Source organism: Epithele typhae (genome assembly GCF_022376455.1).
Source record: "Epithele typhae strain CBS 203.58 chromosome Unknown BXZ73scaffold_37, whole genome shotgun sequence".
Classification (NCBI taxonomy): Eukaryota; Fungi; Basidiomycota; class Agaricomycetes; order Polyporales; family Epitheliaceae; genus Epithele; species Epithele typhae.
This window is the reverse complement of record NW_025954228.1, coordinates 254,954-269,651: the sequence shown is the minus strand read 5'-3', so window position 1 is coordinate 269,651 and position 14,698 is coordinate 254,954. Positions and strand designations below refer to the sequence as shown.

The 14,698-nt window shown below is 59.3% G+C and overlaps 5 protein-coding genes across 5 annotated transcripts; 3 read left to right on the top strand and 2 right to left on the bottom strand.

Annotated features, from left to right (window-relative positions):
• Window positions 1-1,161: 1,161 nt before the first annotated feature.
• On the bottom strand, window positions 1,162-2,495 carry BXZ73DRAFT_78908 (uncharacterized protein; the record flags this gene model as incomplete). Its single annotated transcript, XM_048022959.1, has 5 exons — window positions 1,162-1,527; window positions 1,596-1,681; window positions 1,724-1,920; window positions 2,032-2,198; window positions 2,259-2,495. 5 exons carry the CDS (start codon window positions 2,493-2,495, stop codon window positions 1,162-1,164), a joined length of 1,053 nt encoding a protein of 350 aa, XP_047876176.1.
• Window positions 2,496-3,063: 568 nt separating this feature from the next.
• On the bottom strand, window positions 3,064-6,059 carry BXZ73DRAFT_78907 (uncharacterized protein; the record flags this gene model as incomplete). The annotated part of the gene is made up of 10 exons (XM_048022958.1): window positions 3,064-3,357; window positions 3,471-3,517; window positions 3,741-3,915; window positions 3,970-4,111; window positions 4,141-4,383; window positions 4,516-4,707; window positions 4,972-5,087; window positions 5,129-5,332; window positions 5,600-5,786; window positions 5,851-6,059. The coding sequence occupies 10 exons, from the start codon at window positions 6,057-6,059 to the stop codon at window positions 3,064-3,066; spliced, it is 1,809 nt and encodes a 602-aa protein (XP_047876175.1).
• A 313-nt stretch (window positions 6,060-6,372) lies between these two features.
• BXZ73DRAFT_49688 (uncharacterized protein) lies at window positions 6,373-8,567 on the top strand (the record flags this gene model as incomplete). The annotated part of the gene is made up of 3 exons (XM_048020297.1): window positions 6,373-6,968; window positions 7,431-7,731; window positions 7,794-8,567. 3 exons carry the CDS (start codon window positions 6,373-6,375, stop codon window positions 8,565-8,567), a joined length of 1,671 nt encoding a protein of 556 aa, XP_047876174.1.
• Window positions 8,568-10,485: 1,918 nt separating this feature from the next.
• On the top strand, window positions 10,486-11,493 carry BXZ73DRAFT_91037 (HAD phosphatase; the record flags this gene model as incomplete). Its single annotated transcript, XM_048025834.1, has 5 exons — window positions 10,486-10,570; window positions 10,628-10,704; window positions 10,753-10,791; window positions 10,840-10,935; window positions 10,987-11,493. 5 exons carry the CDS (start codon window positions 10,486-10,488, stop codon window positions 11,491-11,493), a joined length of 804 nt encoding a protein of 267 aa, XP_047876173.1.
• Window positions 11,494-11,835: 342 nt separating this feature from the next.
• On the top strand, window positions 11,836-14,690 carry BXZ73DRAFT_49702 (P-loop containing nucleoside triphosphate hydrolase protein; the record flags this gene model as incomplete). The annotated part of the gene is made up of 13 exons (XM_048020304.1): window positions 11,836-12,303; window positions 12,399-12,507; window positions 12,569-12,701; window positions 12,759-12,814; window positions 12,865-12,941; window positions 12,994-13,255; window positions 13,307-13,403; window positions 13,460-13,469; window positions 13,528-13,745; window positions 13,800-13,947; window positions 14,010-14,151; window positions 14,205-14,479; window positions 14,544-14,690. The coding sequence occupies 13 exons, from the start codon at window positions 11,836-11,838 to the stop codon at window positions 14,688-14,690; spliced, it is 2,142 nt and encodes a 713-aa protein (XP_047876172.1).
• Window positions 14,691-14,698: the final 8 nt, after the last annotated feature.

The following is a 14,698-nucleotide window of genomic DNA, read 5'->3' as shown; positions in this document are numbered from 1 at the left end:
TCGCCTCTTCACAAACACATCATTCTGACAGTCGTTCCAGAAGCGCAGAAACTTGACGTTTCGGACGACGAGGAATGACAATAGAAAATTGAAGTTTCGAGGCACGTGGAACTTTGAGTTTCTGTCGACGAGAAATGATGAACCAATGGGGAGCCATCATTTCTTCCTCTCAGATACTTAAAGTTCCACGGGTTCTAGAACTCTAAATTCCTGTTGTCATGCCTAGCAACGAAAAACAATAAGTTCCTGTGCCTCCAGGATGTTTCTCAGAACATTGCATTTCTGCACGGACGAAATACTTCATTTGTACGTAGTTGGAACGGGGTTAGAAACGTAACATATCTGATAACATTCCGCCCAACATATCTGATGACCGGAAATTTTGATATTACCGGCGTGTGGCCCGTGGATGGACCCTTCCGCCAAGGCACCGCACCCCGACTCGCAGCGCCCTCCCCATAACGGCGCATTTTACATCGCTACCTCCGATGTGCAGCGGAGAAAGTGCGCACTTCCCCCCAACCGCGCCTTCGGGCATCGCCACCGGCCCTGCACACGAGACGCCAGGCGTGTCATGGGGCCTTAGGTCCGGATGACACTATCCGTGTCGGGATACGTGCCAGCGGTGAGTGTGTCGTCGATCCCTGTCAAAGGAATCAAGAGGCTTTCTGCCTGCCGTATTGCGTTCTTGGAGGGGGACGATGACAGCCGCGGCAGAGACAGATTCTGTGAAGGTTTTGCCTTCGCGATACGCCCAGGTACGCCGCATGCCCCCCGCGTGGCACTTGTCGAGAGACACGTGCCACGAGGGATACGAAGATGTCGGAGCCTGCTGCGGTGAGCGTCACACGGGATATGCAGATAAGTCATGAGCTGACGGCGAACGGGTTGGTAAAGTGTCCAATGTAGGTGTAGATGCCGATAATTGATTATCACAGTACACGACAGCGTGCCCCTTCACTCGACTTCGCTACACTCCAAGCTTCCAGTGCTCCTTGCGAGCATATGGATGCGTACAGTCTACTCAACTACCACTCTGCCCAATATACATGCGTTTATGATCACCTATGACATTCTGGCGGCACGACCCGCTCTCACTGAAGATATTTCCACCGGGGAGTGTGACTTGATGTTCGTCCGCATTGTCTTCCAAGTTCTGTTTCACTTCGTCGACCACCCCAGCTTACTTTCCACAAACACCATCACTCGGCGAACGGGGCGCCCCTCATCCTTCTGGGAATCCAGCACCTCTGCGACTGACGCGGCACCTCCTGTTCGAAAGATACTGACGGCCAGCGTCTTGAGCTCCGGGAACCAACCGCCTCGCCCCCACCCACCGTCAACGCCGCGCATAGTCCCCTCCGACGGTCCCCCTTCGTCCCTTCGTCGAGGAGCTTCGCAACCTCCGCCGCCGCCCGTGGCAGGGCGCCGATCAATGTCCACGTCTCTTCGCGTGGGAGGCCCTCCATCACGGTGCGAGGGACACATACGACCGCGCGTCCGTGCTCGGGAACACGCGGTCTCCCTCTGCGAAGGGCGCATCAAACGCTTCGAACACGGGTGCATGCGAGTTGCCGGGCCCGGGGCATGCTGACGTCCGTGGGCAGGCGGTGTGTCTCGTCAAGGAAAGGGCGCAAGAGTTGCAGCGATATAGTACGCGGCTCATACACAAGCCCCCTGTCTAAAGGGACGATGTTATTGGCCTGGATAATGCAGGGCGTACCATGTGGGTGGCTGGCGATACCGGGACTTGTTTTCTTTGTTCCCGGCCGCGGATCGTTCGCGCCCAGCCGTATGTGCGTGGTGCCAATTGAGTGAGAGAAGGTGATACGGGACAGGGTGGAAGCGAAGTCGCTCAGGGAGATGGTGCACAGGTGAACAAGGCAAAGGTCGGGGAACTTGATGGAATCGAGGAGGATGCTATGAACTCAGCCGTCAGTTCCGAACGCGGAGCGAAATGTATCCCGCCAGTGGTGCACTAGAAGCGGTGGAGATGAGTCAGGGGGACAGGTGGATAGATTTCTGACAGACCAATCCTCGTAGAGGATACAGTCTGGCAGGTGGAACGGGTGCAACGCCGTGCTGGTGCATAGCATGGTGAAAAGAACGCCATCACCGTAGAAGTGGTGACTGAGGTTATAGTTAGAGACAATAAAGCGTTTCAGAGAAAGGAAATCGTTGGTAGGTGGTATAGGCCCCTAGGGAAACAGTGTCCTTATCCGTGGAGTTCGGCTCTGAAAAATGGGCGCTGTTGCAACTTGAGCATCCCAACATTCCAACTTGTATGAGAGGAGCTCTGGAGCTGGAAGTTCGACTTCCCGCTGTATGTATGGTTCTTTCTCTGGAGCTTTGTGGTCACTTTTGTCGACTCCTCGGAATTCGACGACCCCATGTTGCATACCATCTCCGACAAGTGATCGGTCCGGCGAAAATTGTTTGTTCGCCGCGTAGAGACGCAAACCGAAGCCCCGATACAGGGCTATGAAAGATGCCATGATCTTCCCTGTGACAATATATTCTTCGCATCGCGGTTCCCTACATATAATTTCCACTACGGATGTAGGTGTGAAGCGGGAGCAAGTGGGACGAAGAAATTATTGAGGGGGGAAACCCTTCTCGGACCGTAGATAGCAATTTTTGATATCTGCTTGGACCTTCCTGATCTTTTTTCGAGGCTTCGAGCAAGAGCGAAAGCTCGGAAGAGAATTTTTGGAGGGGAAAGTGTTCGCTGTTTGTTGAGAGTCAGGTAGAACATTGAGATCGAGCAGTGTAGCATAGATTTCCTTCCTAATAGAGTTCATCCGATCCGATGATGTGATGGGATACATGTCTGTTTGGATGGATAAAGAAACTCATCAGAGCCCCATGTACCCTTAGTGTTTATGAAGTTCGGTCATTCATACACGTTTCAGCTTGATACGATCTGGCAGTGGACTTGCTGCAGCTCTCCTTGGGGACCCTGTTCAACCAATCTACGTATCTTGGACCACAGAGACGTCGCAATCTCCGGCGGGGGCCAAATGAGCATGTTTGTCATCGCCCATCAATGTCAAATGATCATCATCAATTCGGCGAAGTGCACATGATCAGGCGGGTACCAAGGACGCGTGATTGTGAGAACATATACCGGACCGGGAGACACCTTGCGTTCTTGACGCTCGATGACATCGTTGCCAGCTGTCGCGAATCGCCAGCACCTCCAAAGCTGCATCCTTTCTCCCCACTTCCATCGAGTCTGCCCTCCATCACGGCGCTATTCGTGGGATATATGCGCAAGAAGGCCACTGCCTCAAAGCCTGGCGAGTCTTGTCCTTGCTCATCTCGATCCAAGCGTCCAACTCTCGGAAGAATCGTGTGCTATCCGTGCACACTTGCGATCGTCCCATGAGACACCAAGAACGTACATGATCTCTAGTATTCAAGTCAGAGACGCGTATTCATAGCACTGTATTAGTCCTTCATTTACGCACGTCTCTGGTGAGTGTGGCATTTAGTCTGCTGGTAGTTCGTGCGCCACCTATGACCCACAGATGGACGGGTGGTGTGGTATATACGCTGGGCTCACAGAAAAATCATTTATAGGTGGCTTATAAACTGGCGGCTCGACGTACGCCGATTTCGGCATGGGTTTTCACGCTCTATGTTATCTATGGTCGTCGATGGGAGAAATCAGGTGGTGCGTCATTTATGTGCACATTTATTTACGTTCTGACTCCCTCTGCAGTACGTGTCCTCCGCACCTTTCGTGCGCAGGACGACGCGACGCGACGCGTCTTCGCTCCCGAGGCCTGGGGTCCTAAATATCGTGCAGAACACGATTGATCGACTATCCTTTGCCTCGCCGTGCCGGACGGTCTGTTCGCAGCGGGGTCTTTCGATCGCCCTCTCACCCCGTCGGGCCCGCGGCGCAGGCCACTAAACGCGTGTTGATTAGCGTCGGTCTCTCGGAACGTCCTGCGCTGCACTTACGTACCCGCCAGTCAACCGACCGCGTTTTTCGTCGCGCGGCACACGACGAGAGCGGCCAGGCCGCCGTCTCAGTAAGTCTACTGTTACGCGCGGCGCGTGCCCGGGGCGTGGCTGACCACGTTTTCCAGCCTGCGCGCCCCCTCTGAGATACAGGGATGGTGGAGGACGGACCGAGGACAGACTGGAGCACGACGGCCTCTGCCACAGGAGCGAGATCGCGCCACTTCATTTTGCTTCAGCCTTTGAGCTGCACGGCGATCGCGTCCCATTTGGGTTCCCCACACGCGATCATCCGGCCCGATCCGGAGTGCGGGGTAAGGCCTGCCCCTTTTCCACCGCGTGCCCTCAAGCGCGTGACGTCTTCTGGACCCCCTCGGCGACCCTACGCTCGACACCCCGCGCGACAGGACGGCGCTGCAAATATTTCTTTTCGGCCGGGAGCATGTAGCGCGGTTGTTTGGCGGAGACAGGAGGTCGCCGACACGAGGTATGTTACGTCAATTGACGGGTAGCATGCTTCCAACCACCGCGCCGTAGCTCGCTGACACCCCCGGCTCCGTGCACCCGCAGGCAACGATTGAGCTTTCAGAAAGGGCCAGCATTGGGAGAAAAGCACTCGCGCAGAGGCGACACGCCCTATCGCCATCACGCCACACTACCGTCGGATGCATCGCTGCGCCCGCGTGCGCCCAGCCACAAGGCGGCTTCGCGGGCTCGGCAAGAGTCCAAGTGACCTCCCTTGAGCGCAATCCCAGGTACGGTCGACGAGCAAAGTCGGCGCACGCGCAGACGCAAAGACGCAAAGCCGAGGTTTGCCCCGGGCGCTTGAGCGCTGCGCAAAGGCTATCTCACGCCGCCGACTTCTTTTTGGACGAAGAAGCCCGGCGCCCAACGTCACGCGCCCCGAGCGAAAGGGCAACCCGGCGAAGGCGCGCCGAGGCTGGGGAGCCAATTCCCGTGGATCGTCGTCATCACCCATCCAGCGCGGCCCGCGCATCGCACCAGAACCCGGCCTGGCAACTCAACGCCTTCACGACAGGCGGAGCGGGCAGCTCTCGCGCTCCTGGCGAGAGCAGGCCCGGTCTTCGCGGCGGCGAGGTCCGCCTCGAGGCCGTGGGCTTTGCAAAACGGGCGGGGACACGGGTGAGTAAGTACGTACCGCCCCGTAGGCGTCGATTCGCTGATGGTGCCGGTCTACGCGGGCGATGCACGGTTTTACGCCGCGCAGGCCGGGGTGCGTGGCTGGCTCCGCTGACCCTCCGCCCTTGCGCAGGCGCGCTCGTCGAAGCTGCCCCACTGCTGCAGCACGGACGCCCCCTCGGACCAGTGGCCGGCGGACGAACGGCGCAGACACCGAAGGCAGCTGCAGAAGAAAAAGAAAGAAGACGGAAAACGGGACATCACGCGCGCGCAGATCCTCCGTGGGTCGCGACCGCCCGGCGCGCGATAGCGTGCCCATCGAGCGTACGGCGCTTGGTGCTGGTGGCGGCGCGGGGAGCAGGGGCACGGGAAAGGGGAAGGACGATCGGGTATCGGGCGGCGGAGGCTTTGCTCAGCCTGCACGCCGCAGGTCCGCGTTTGGGCCGCTCCGCGGTGCAGAGCGGTCGGAGGGAAGGAAAAGCGTGCGGACAGGCGGGCTGGGTGGGGAAGGCGCGGGCGACGGGTCGGAGGAGAAGGGTCGATGGAAGGCGACGCGCGCGAAGGAGCAAAGGGAGGGAACGGCGGGAGGGGATGCACGGGTGCGTGTCGGCGCGTCCTCGGACAGGGTGGGGAGAGGCGATTGGCCTTTCGCGCGCATATGCGAGGAAAGAGTTTGGCTTCAGGACGCGGCGTGCAGAGCACGGCAAGTGTGGCGCGAAGCGGACGCGCGCAGGTACGTACGGCGGTGCGGTCGTTATCGCGAGCAGGGTTGCAAAATTGGTCGCGGGGATTGGGTCCGTGCGCGCGCGCGAGGGCGCCAACGGTGAGAACGGACGCATCACCCGCGGAGGCAGGCCCCGGCTATTATTCTGGCGTGGTGGCGTGGTGTGCGTGCGCTGCGCTTGGGTGCCGCTGGGCGGCGGGCGGGCATGCTGCAGGCTGCAGGGCATCGACGCGACACAGGCGGGGGCAAAGGCAGACGCGTGAAACCTGGGCCCCGAAGGGGATCATGGAAAGGAGGGACGGTGATGGTGATTCCAGTCGGCAAGCTAAAGTTGTCTGGGCGAGCTCCTCCCCTTTCCAGCACCGGCAAGCGATATAAGTCCGCCTCCGCCTCCGCTCCATCTTTTTGAACCCGAACCCCCACCTCCGTCGCCCTCCTCCTCCGCACCACCGTCCGCCCACCGCCCTCTCGCCCCCGCCACCGTCCGCCCTGCCTTAATTTCGCCTTCGCCACCCCCCGCCCCCGGTCCCTCGCTCAAGATGTCCGCCCTCCCCGCGCTGCACATGTCGCACATTATCGCCGCCGACGCCCCGCTCACCTCCCCCATCTCCGAGTCGCTCACCGTCCCCTGGGACCGCGACCCGGCGCTCGCGGCGCTGTACGACCCCTTCGCACTCCCCGCCCCGAGCTCGCTCGCGGCCGCCGTCCCCGATTCGCGCCTCGCGCTCAAGGGCCGCGCAACCCCCGACGCGACGCCCGAGGCGTGCGTGTCGACGCACCAGGTCTTCGACCTCGCGCCCTCGCAGCTCGTCCAGATGAGCAGCCCGGCGTCCTCCCCGTCGTCGTCGCCCCAGATGGAGATGCACGACCTCCCGGGCGCCGGGCAGCACACGTTCTCGGCCTCGGGCGACGACGAGTGCGAGAGCCTGGTGCCGTCGAAGCGGCCGTCGGTGACGATCGCGGGCAACGGCCAGTGCGCGAAGAAGCCGAGGGCGGCGGAGCGGGTGAGCACCAAGGACTTTGTGCCGCCGGACGTCACGGGGCTCAGCAAGCGCGAGGCGCGGCTGGTCAAGAACCGCGCCGCCGCGTTTCTGAGCCGGCAGAGGAAGCGGGAGGAGTTTGAGAACATGGAGATGTGAGTGCTCGCCTTCCACCCTTTGCCCTCCGTATCCATCTTCCCGTCCGCGAACCCCGTCGTTTTTCTCGCGTGGCTCCCCCTCCGTGCCGCATTGTTTCGCACCCCTTGACCCCGCTCGAGAGCGCACATTCACGGGCTTTCCACGCGTGGTGCGCCCCCCTGTGCGAGCATGGAAACGGTCGCGTCCGCCGTTTGTATATGCGCGCAAACTTTTCCGTGCCCCGAGTCTGCCCGACGGGGCTGGGAAATGGGCGATGCGCGGACCGCAGGCGCGTTGGGCGCCTGTGACTGGAGTCTGATTGGCCAGATGGGATCTGTTCAGGTCGGGGAAGCCCCATCAGATTCTGGTCTCTCTCGTCATTCTGCTTTGACGTTTCAAATCCACGCGCATTCCCCGCCCCCGCTCCTGCCTTCCCTCCTTCGTGCACCGGGCCATCCAGCTGATCGCGATTCCCCCAGCCGTGTCGCCGAGCTCGAGCAAGAGAACGCCCGTCTTCTGGCTTCCATCCAGCAGACTACTCCGCCCCCATCGGGTCCTGAGGACATCCTCAAGTCCGAGCTCGAGCAGCTCAGGCGGCAGCTCGCGGAGACCCAGCAGCGCGAACGCGAACTCGCAGAGAAGCTCGAGGGCGCACCCGTTGTCGCCCCCACCCCGGCCGCGCCGGCGGCGGAGGTAAAAATGGAGGCCGTCGAGCCTTCTCTTCCCGTTTCGCTTCGCGCGCACAAGGGCGAGCGTTCAGGAGCAAGCTTTGGGCTCATGGTGCGTCCCGTTCGTAGTGCTGGGTCTTCCCTGCGCGCTCATCGTCGGTCGCCATCACGCAGGTCCTTCTTTGCGCGCTCCCGACGCTCCTCTCCATGCCCGCGCACACCGCGATCTCGAACAGCATGTCTTCGTTCAGCCACTCGCATTCGCACTCTCACTCGCACTCGACCTCGCTCGACATGACCTCTTTCGGCACTGGCGACCTCGACTGGGGCTTCGGCTTCGGCTCGGGCGCCATGGACCTCGACCTCGCGCCGTCGTCTCTCGTGTCGGATGAGCCTGCTGAGCCCGAGTTCAAGAAGCTCGAGTTCGCGGACGAGAAGCTTGGTCTCGGTGGTCTCGATATCTCGTTCGACGCCACCGCCGCCAAGGAGGGCCGCATCCGTGTCCGTATCCACCCCCCGGCATCCGAGAACGGCGAACAGGCAGAAGACGACCACACGATGTGGCAAGAGACGCAAGACGACCTTGGCCCCTTCCTCGGTGTTGGCGCTGATTTCGACACGCCCTCCTCTTCGTTCGGCTCCTCATCCTCGCTGCACCCGCTCGACTTCTCTTTCCCCCAGTCCTCGTCATCCTACTCGTCCGCGTCCTCACCATCACACCTCACGTCGCCGACGTCTGCGTTCTTCTCGACCGCGCCGTCGCCAACGCATGTGAACGAGTACGAGTTCGATCTGGGCAGCGAGTACGGCAGTGTGGGGAGCGGAATGTCGCGTGCGGGCAGTCCGGGCATCAGCTCGTCAAACGGCCGTCGTCGGGTGCGTATCGCGCTGCGCGGCATGCCCGGCAAGGGTAAAGAGGGCGGCGAGTGGGAGGTCGAGGTGTGCTAGGCTTGATGTCTGGCGCACCTGGCGTCCGGGTCGTGCGCCTCGCGGACGTCGCGCGTAGGTGCGGTCGTACGTTTTGGTTTCACTTCTTTCGTTTTCTTCTCGAAGCAACACCCGTTACACGCTGTGCCGTCCCGAGCGCGCGCAGCGGCTCCGTCGCGACTTCTCCCCTTGTTTTATTTGCAGCTCCCCCCCGTCGTATCCTACTCGCTCGTCTATGTATTACTCTGGCTCTCGTGCTCTCGCCTCGCCCATTGCATCCACCCATACACTCATAAAATCCTCGTAACATACACTGCGTCCATACATACACCACCGCACATACATCACACATCCGTCTCTAAACACAAACCTACCCTTAAACCCGACTACAGCCCAGCAAGCGAACCCAATATCGTACATACTCCTTATTTACCCGCCTACCCTACCTCCCATACCCCCGCGCCGCTTGTTTTTGTCGTCGGTTGTTGGCTATATTCCGCGCTAGTTGTATGCCTTTCTCCCCACCACCTCCCCCTCACCCCGTCTCGCGTCCACACACGCGGTGCGACCCCCGCGGGAGCTCTTAGCTGAGCACTCTCGCGCGTGGGTTCGCTTCCGTGCTCGTGGACGCCGACACGGGCTGGGGAGGAACTAGAGGACCTCATCCAGTTGTTCCATTCCGCTTCGCGTCTGTCGTTATCCGCCGCTATATGTTCCCTATGTCTCTGTTATACGCTTACACTGCATTGCCTTGGGCTTGGTCAAAACGGTGTTCTATGGATGTACATGTATGGCCCTATATGGAGTTCCACAAAACAAGCTTCACAACCCCCCGCTCTCCCCACATCCTCTTGTGTGCGTGCGTGACCTGCCCTGATCAATGTGCCGTCAGCCCGCCAAACTTTGTCGTATCCGACGGGGCAAGTCCGCGATGATCAATGGAGCGAGAAGCCGTTGGCGGCCTTCTGTCCTTCCTCTCATCGCAAAACTTTTCGCTGGAGCGTTCCGTCGACTTGAGCCTGATCGCTCCCGCCGTCGGCGCACGAACGTTGACCAAACCTTCTCAGACGTCGGACGTCTTCGAGCACAGGGCCGTCGCCATCCCGATGTCCGCGCAGCGGTGTCCGACGTGATGTGCCTGCCGGGGCCCTGCGTGCATACACGGGACCGCGCCGCGCGCGCACGCAGGGCGAGCCTGCCCGAGGCCAGGCACCGGGTTGGTGCCTGCTCGGAGTCGGACGCGCTGCTCAAGTTTTAAAATTCAAACGCCGCCCCTCGCCGCCAGCCCAGAGTCCAGACTGAGACATCTACGGACATCGCCGTCGCGACTCGCGAGTCGGCTGCTGGGGTCGTTCTGGGTCGTTGGACTTCGGAGGCGGATGGTGTTGCCTTGGGCACGGGTTGGCGGGATGGCTGAACGTTCTGCGCTGGGTGTTCATTACAGGACGGCTGCGCGGAAGTATGTATGTACCACCTATTTTTGCCTCCGCGGGGAAGCTGCTGCTGCGCGTTGCGCACGGTTACTCAATATACTCAGTACTCAGGCCTTCTGGCCGCGGGGTACATACTTAACACAGTTCATAAGCTTACATAAGAAGAAAATAGATGAACCATACCTGAACATTGCGCGTAGAGACACGTTCCACTTGGGTAAAAGCTTTGCGCGGGTCCAATCGTGCTGCTCCGTTTGCAGAGACTGATCGTTGGTAACTCATAGGCTGCAGTAAAGCATGAACGAGGCACACCCATCGCGGCCTGAGCTTGTGAACGAAACGACAAGGTGTGAATCTGGTAGGGCAAGCCGCAGACTTGAAGTTGGCCGCTGCTCGGGTCTAACGGCCCGGGAGATGTTCTCACGGTCACGCTTCCAACCAGACTCACGTCTCTTTCGTTCACATCTCGAATCTCGACTGCTTCCTGTCTTTGGATGTGAGCGATCATGCCGCTGAATATCCCTGGCATCCTAGCTCCTTTCCACCTCATCATCTTTCCTCGCTTAATTGTGCCTGGCATTGTCGTGAAGGGTCGGTCCCGCTCGGTGTTCACGCCTGCGCGTTGTGTTGACTCGCCGTGCCAGGAAGACATTCGCCAGCTAGACTTTCCAGCGTTGTACAAAGCGGGATATAGGGGCGCAGTGTTCGACAAGGATAATTGCTTGGTATGTTCTTTCACCGTCCCTCTTTTCGACCGGCTCACTGGTCAGCAGACAGTCCCTCATGAAGACCGACTAGTCTCGGAGCTGAAGGTGAGTCAAGCCTGTTGTGTCTTGTTCTTCGTCTCACGCCTGGAGCAGCAAGCCTGGCAAGAGTGTCGAGATACTTTTGGACCCGGGAACGTGCTCGTTGTGAGCAACACAGCAGGATCTCATACAGACGTCGGCGAGATCGAAGTGGGTCCATACCATTATCCCTCGCCTCCTCTCCTCATTGTTACTCTCAAGGCAGAGTCCGTGACGCATCACCTGTCCGTACCCGTTCTGCGACATGCCTCTCTCAAGCCTTCATACTCCTGCATCAAGAACATCCGGGCCTACTTTGCGTCTCTCCCTCAACCCATACGAGACGACCAACTCGTCGTAGTCGGCGACCGACTGCTCACCGACATGGTCATGGCCAACCGGATGTCGCGAAAACGGCCCGCCGTTGCCGCAGCAGAGGGCGAGAAGACACCTCTCATGGATGGGCAGGTGAGCGAAGAGTCACTAGTACACCCGGAGAGGGTGGGGCCGCTGGCAGTCTGGACAGAAGGATTATGGAAACGCGAAGCGTTGGCGCTGCGGCTATTGGAGAAGGGCATGCTAAGGGGTGTGGAGAGGTGGCTGCTCAAGCCCCACGAAGTTACATGGCGGGAAAATGTGCAATGCAGGTTCGTGAAGCCCTTGCCTGTCCCTGAGAAACCCGTGAAGGAAGGGTGGACATCGAAACTCTGGGCGAGGTTCGCCGCATGAGCGCTCACTCACCGCCCTATGTCGTACCGTACTTGCTTTCCCCCTGCTCATATGTTATGCGTAGCACCGCGCTTTAATGCATCTCCACTCGCACTCCCTCGACGTTCAACCCACGTGCTACGTCGTGTATTGCGGGCACACACGCATCGCCAGCACGCCTTTTCCGGGGGGCTGCATTGTGGCGTTCGTGCGAAATCATGACGCGTCTCACGTGCCGGGGACACGACACGTGCGTCAGCGTCGCCTGAGTCGACTCTCAAGCTTGTCTCCGTCTTCCCACTCTGCTTCCCACTCCCCTCCACCTCCTCCTGCTTCGCGCAGTGAATCCTTGCTCGGACGACCATGCTCGCCCTCCGCGCGCGCGTCCTCGTCGTTCCGACGCACCGCCCGCTAGCACCAGCGCGGCTGGGCCGACACGTCTCGAACCCGCCATGTCTTGCCGGCACTCTCCAGCCGACCTCCAGCCTTCGTCTCTCGTTACGACACTTCGCTTCATCCTCTCCTGCTCGCTCGCCTCCGTCTGAATCCTCCACACCCGCAACCTCAACTACACCGTCATCCAAGGCGTCCGACCCATCTGCATCCTTGCCCGCACCCGCCAAGTCAATATGGAGTAGATTTACCGCGAGCGCGCAGGGCTCAGAGACCACGAGCAGCACGTCGTCGTTCCGCAAGATCGTCGCGCTCGCGGCGCCGGAGAAGAAGCCGCTTGGGGCTGCGATTGGGCTGCTTATGGTCTCGAGCGCGGTCTCGATGAGCGTGCCGTTCACGATCGGGAGGCTCATCGACTTCTTCTCGACTACGAACCCAGTGAGTTGCCATTCTATGTCCTTCCCCATCCTTTTCCTCTCGCGCACGCTGTACGTGTGACGATCAGTGCAAGCTGACATGGCTCCGGAATGCAGCAAATACCATTCGGACTGTCATTAGGGCAGGCGTCCGCGGTTCTCCTGCTCATGTTCTCTGCGGGAGCGGCAGCGAACGCGGGACGCGCGATGCTCATGCGGTTATCCGGTACGTTGAGTGCCTTCATACTGCTCGGCCTTGGTAGGCTGATTCCTGCTTCTCTTCGTAGGCCAGCGAATCGTTGCCCGACTACGAGAAAACACGTATGCCGCGGCGCTACAGCAGGAGGTGGAGTTTGTGGAGAAGGGTGAGGGTGATGTCTTGAGCAGGCTTAGTGTCGACTCGAGTATCGTCGGTGAGAGGTGAGCACTCTTCCATAGCATGTATTGGAGGTGCATCTCACCGACCAACGACTGCAGCGTAACACAGAACCTCTCCGACGGTCTTCGGTCGGTGGTCATGGCTTCAGCAGGCTGTGAGTGTATTCTCTCTTTGCTTTTTTCCCTTGTCCTGAATCGCATGCAGTGGGCGCGATGTTCTACATCTCACCACAGCTTACCCTCCTGATGCTCACGGTTGTCCCTCCGGTCTCTCTTGGTGCTGTACGTCTCCATCCTCGAAATTCACAGCATCCGACGTCTGACGGTCAATCAGGTCTTCTATGGTCGTTACTTGAAGAAGCTCTCCAACAGGACTCAAGAAGCTCTTGGTGAGATGACGAAGGTCGCTCAAGAATCGTTGTCGGCTCTTCGCACAGTTCAGGCTTTCAATGCGGCAAAGCAAGAGGAGGGCAAGTTCCACCAGAAGGTCGAGACCGTACTCCAGCTCGCACGGAAAGAGGCCATCGCGAGTGGGATCTTCTTCGGAGCGACTGGTTGGAGTGGCAATGTGACCCTACTTGCGCTTCTTGGTTATGGTGCGTAACACGTGCTATGCGGTGTGTGATACGGTTCACTCATCGTGCCAGGTGGTACTCTCGTGAGCAAGGGCGCTATTTCAATGGGTGATCTCACGAGCCTCCTTTTGTACACGGTCTATGTCGGAAGCGGTCTCCAAATGCTCACGTATGAAAATTTCCCCACACTTTTGCAAACTCTGGCTGATTCTCCTTCGTTGATAGTTCGTTCTTCGTGCGTGTTTCCCCGTATTCCTTCGCATTCAGTCAATAATAAGGCAGCGCGCATACAGTCGTCGATCATGCGAGGCATCGGTGCGGGAGTCCGCATCTTCGACCTGCTCGACCGTCATCCCGCCATCCCGCCGAACACCGGTGACATCGTCGACCCCCTCCGACGCGGACCCATTCGCTTCGAACACGTCTGGTTTGAGTACCCGAGTCGTCGCAATGTCCAGATCCTAAAGGACCTCAATCTCGAAGTCAACGTTGGTGAAAGCGTTGCCATCGTGTACGTCCATTTTTTCGTTTGTCATGGCGTTGGAGACTTACCGAAACCGTGTAGAGGCCAGAGTGGCAGTGGCAAGAGCTCTATTAATGCCCTGCTCATGCGCTACTATGATCCAATCAAGGGCAAGGTGACATTTGATGGTCAAGACATCCGGGAGTTCAAGCCATCTTCGTGGAGGAATCTCATCGGCGTCGTTCCTCAGGTATGTGTCCTGTCGACAGATGCGCAACATGGGCTAATATTCACGTCATCCACCCCATGCAGGATCCGGTACTCTTTACTGGTACTATCGCCTCAAACATCGCATACGGTCATTCCGAAGCCACTCGCGAGCAGATTGAGGCTGCTGCTCGTCAAGCTAATTGCGAGTTCATCTGGGGCATGCCCAATGGCTTCGACACTGAGAGTGAGTGCATTCTCTGCTCCCTTTGGTTCACTCGGCTGACTTTCATACCACAGTCGGACGCACCAGCTTGAGCGGCGGCCAACGCCAGCGCCTCGCAATTGCCCGCGCCCTCCTCCGCAAACCGGCTATTCTCGCGCTCGACGAAGCGACAAGCTCGCTGGACGCGACCTCGGAGCACCGCGTGAACGACGCGATCGACAAGATCCTGCGCTCCCGGCAAACGACGTGTCTCGTCGTCGCACACCGGCTCTCGACCATCGCGCGGGCAGAGCGCATTGTCGTCCTCGAAGACGGCTACATCGTCGAGAGTGGCACGTTCCGGCAATTGGTGAGCTCTTCTTAGTCTGATTGGGTGCAGTGCAGATACAGGAACTTATTTGGGTCGCGTTCAGGTTAACAAGGAGGATTCGCGGTTCCGACACTTAATGGCAGCCCAACTCGACGCTGCGGCCAACGACTACTTGACGCCCAACGTCGTCCCGCCGATTGAGGCGGCGCCCGTGCAGGTGGAGATGGCCTCGCAGCAGCCGCAGCTATAGCACCTTCC